The sequence below is a fragment of the Magnolia sinica genome, chromosome 4 (assembly GCF_029962835.1).
Source record: "Magnolia sinica isolate HGM2019 chromosome 4, MsV1, whole genome shotgun sequence".
In the NCBI taxonomy this organism is placed as follows: domain Eukaryota; kingdom Viridiplantae; phylum Streptophyta; class Magnoliopsida; order Magnoliales; family Magnoliaceae; genus Magnolia; species Magnolia sinica.
In genome coordinates, this window is record NC_080576.1 from 112,215,608 (window position 1) to 112,218,406 (window position 2,799).

A 2,799-nucleotide genomic window follows, 5' to 3' on the forward strand; every position below is an offset into this window, starting at 1 on the left:
CTAAAAACTCTCAGCCCGACCATTTTAGATAAGGTGGCCCACACCCGTCCAATAGAAACGGGATGATTATAAGAAATTGATGTGTGGCCCACCAGATAAGTGGTGTCAGACGCCCGACGATAGTCAAAGCGGATTGCATACGAGTAAACTCCGTCAGATTCATCGTAATTTATTTATTGTATCCACGTTAGACATTCATGTTCTCATATAATTTTATAGGTTAAGCCCAAAAATTAAACATATCCCAAGCTCAAATAAACCACACAACAGAGAATAGTGTGAATTGAACATCTACCAATGAAAATTTCTTAGTAGCCACGTAAGATTTGAATCAAGCTTACATTTGTAATTTTCCTACATCAATGTGGGTATAATCTTATGAATAGATTGGAAGAAGAATAAATATCACTGTAGGACCTTGAAGGGCTTTAACTTTCATGTGATGTGATCTAACTGTGCTTTGAATATACTTCAATTTTGGTCCCAACTGAGTTTTCTCGGTACACAATCGATTTCAGCCAATGCACGACAAAAACCACTATAGTGAAAGTGCGCGAGTGTGCTTCTCCCAATTCCCGAAACGTATTTTTATTTACAAGATGATCTGGGCCCACCTGGCCACGCTCGGCACCCCCTGATTCACCGCGAATACCATGTAATAGCCAGGCGGCGCCACTCTCCCGTCCGGCGGAGCCCTACAACCGATACGATACGTACCGCCATCGATACCCGATACCGGCACGGCGGGCGAAACTCCCAGTTTCACCAGTCTTTGCCCCTGCGAGAACGAGTGCGTTGAAAACGGCGCGCTCGCGAGATTCACCTCTATTATCCCCACAACCGGCAGCGGCACCGTTACAGTCAACACGAAACTCTCTCCGTATCGGAACGTTACGGGCATCTCAACGATGGCCGGCCGTAGATTTGTTCGGTCCGGCGACAGATACTCCGGTGAGAACGCCTCCAGCCTCAGCTCCGTCGGAAACTCCCCGCCGAACTTGTAGAAGTAATGCGGGTTGCTGCCGGCGATGAGGATCCTCCCGTCCGGCAGCAGGTTCGCCGTCGAGTGATACATCCGCGGCACGGTGGTCGGGTTCAGCGTCATGAACCGGAGGCCGATCGGCTCGTCCGGCCTGTACAGGACCGGGTTCAGGCACGGCTCGGACGCCAGCTCGAACCCCTGCGTGCCGGCCTGCGCGCCGTTGATGATCAGTACGTCTCCAGTCGGGAGGAGCACCATATCTCCCATGATCCTCCCGTAAGGCATATCCTCCATCGCCCAGGCAGGATCGGCGTCGGTTGCTACAATGCGACCGCAGCTACCGTACGCCGGGGCGTCGGTGCTCCTCTCGATGAAGGCTCCGTATCTCGCTCCGCCGCAGATGACGATCTCGGCCGTTAAGAAATTCCCCCTTTCGAAATTGAGGGCCAGCATCGCCGATGATCCCGCGGATGGGTAGTTGCGCGGGCCCCCCTCGAGTTGCGGATAAAACCGTATAATTCTGTTGTATTTGTAATCGTATTGTATGGATTTCGTATTCGCGAATATGAACAGGTGTCCGTCTGGGAGGAGGTGGACGTACGGATACAGGTTGTCCATCTGAGTGTCTGCGGCTTCAGCAAGGAAGGGGAGAATCTGTACGGAGCGGGTGGACGGAGGGTAGAATTCGACGGTGTTGGCCGCACTGCCACCGACTATGATGACCGACCCGTCCGGTAATATCTGGTTCGTGGCGTACCACCTGCCGTTTGCGAGCTCGGGTGTCTTCAGCTCGACCCAGTCGCAGAGCTCCTCGGGCGGACACGTGGCGAATTTCCGAAACTTTCGGTTGCCATCGAGATCGCCGCCGGTCTGGAGCAGGGTGCCGTCTGGGAGGAACTGGCCGGATGAGCACCACGTGTCGGTGAGGATTTTCAACGGTCGGATCTGGTTGGTGGCGGGGTCGAAGAGGACGGAGTGTGCGTAACAGTCGCGGCGGAGGACCTTGTCGTACGGGTCGTAGCGGCAGTTGTGTTTCGGGAGGAGTTTTCGGGTGGGGCCGATGTTGGTTCGGTCGAGGAGGACGACCGTGCCGTAACGGGTTACCGCCGTATGCATGGAGGAAATTCCAGCGTTGGCGAGGAGCAGCTCCCACCTGCCGGGTAGGTCCGCACGTATGGGGCAGATGGACGGTAGGAGGATGAAGATGATGAGGAGGAGCGTTTGGGAAGCCATGTCTAAACGGTCCAAAAAAAAACAAAAAAAGGGATCGGAAAAAGATGGAAACGAAAGAAAGGGAAAGTGGCGGCTTTTGGGGGAGTGATTGTGAGGTCAGGGCCGTCCATTTTTATTTATAGGGACGATACTGCCGGTGTGTGGGACCCACCTTCACTGAATTTCTGACACGTGATGACACGTCACTAAGCGAGAGTGGGAAACTGTAATGGACCGTTCGTTGGGATATACCAGAAGCGGTGCACTGTTGGTTAATCTGGACCGTCTTTACGATCGTATTGGATGGTTAGAAACCATCATCCACCTGGATGGTGGTCCCTTCTTTCGCGAGCTGGATGGATGGTTAATCTGGACCGTCTTTATGATGTTCCTAAATAAATAAAAACAGTCCACGTTCAGACGGATCAAGATCATTAGTCGAGTTGGATGGTAAGGAACTGTTCGTGTGAATAATGCCATTTCGGGACCGCATGCTTAATTGGTCCTAATCTGAACCGTCCAGTCCACATTCTCATTACTGCTGTAGGTAAGCTATTATTACATTATCACACTTGGTGGTTGATCCTGACCTTTAATTTTTAGAG

General features: G+C 52.2%; 1 protein-coding gene across 1 annotated transcript; it reads right to left on the reverse strand.

Annotated features, from left to right (window-relative positions):
- Positions 1–405: 405 nt before the first annotated feature.
- Positions 406–2,289, reverse strand: LOC131243848 (aldehyde oxidase GLOX). The gene has a single exon (XM_058243463.1). The coding sequence runs from the start codon at positions 2,213–2,215 to the stop codon at positions 593–595; it is 1,623 nt and encodes a 540-aa protein (XP_058099446.1). The 5' UTR covers positions 2,216–2,289; the 3' UTR covers positions 406–592.
- Between the last annotated feature and the right edge of the window lie 510 nt (positions 2,290–2,799).

Bases quoted from the DNA above. Each gene is read 5' to 3' on its own strand.
- LOC131243848 (XM_058243463.1), bottom strand. From the start codon at position 2,215: ATGGCTTCCCAAACGCTCCTCCTCATCATCTTCATCCTCCTACCGTCC.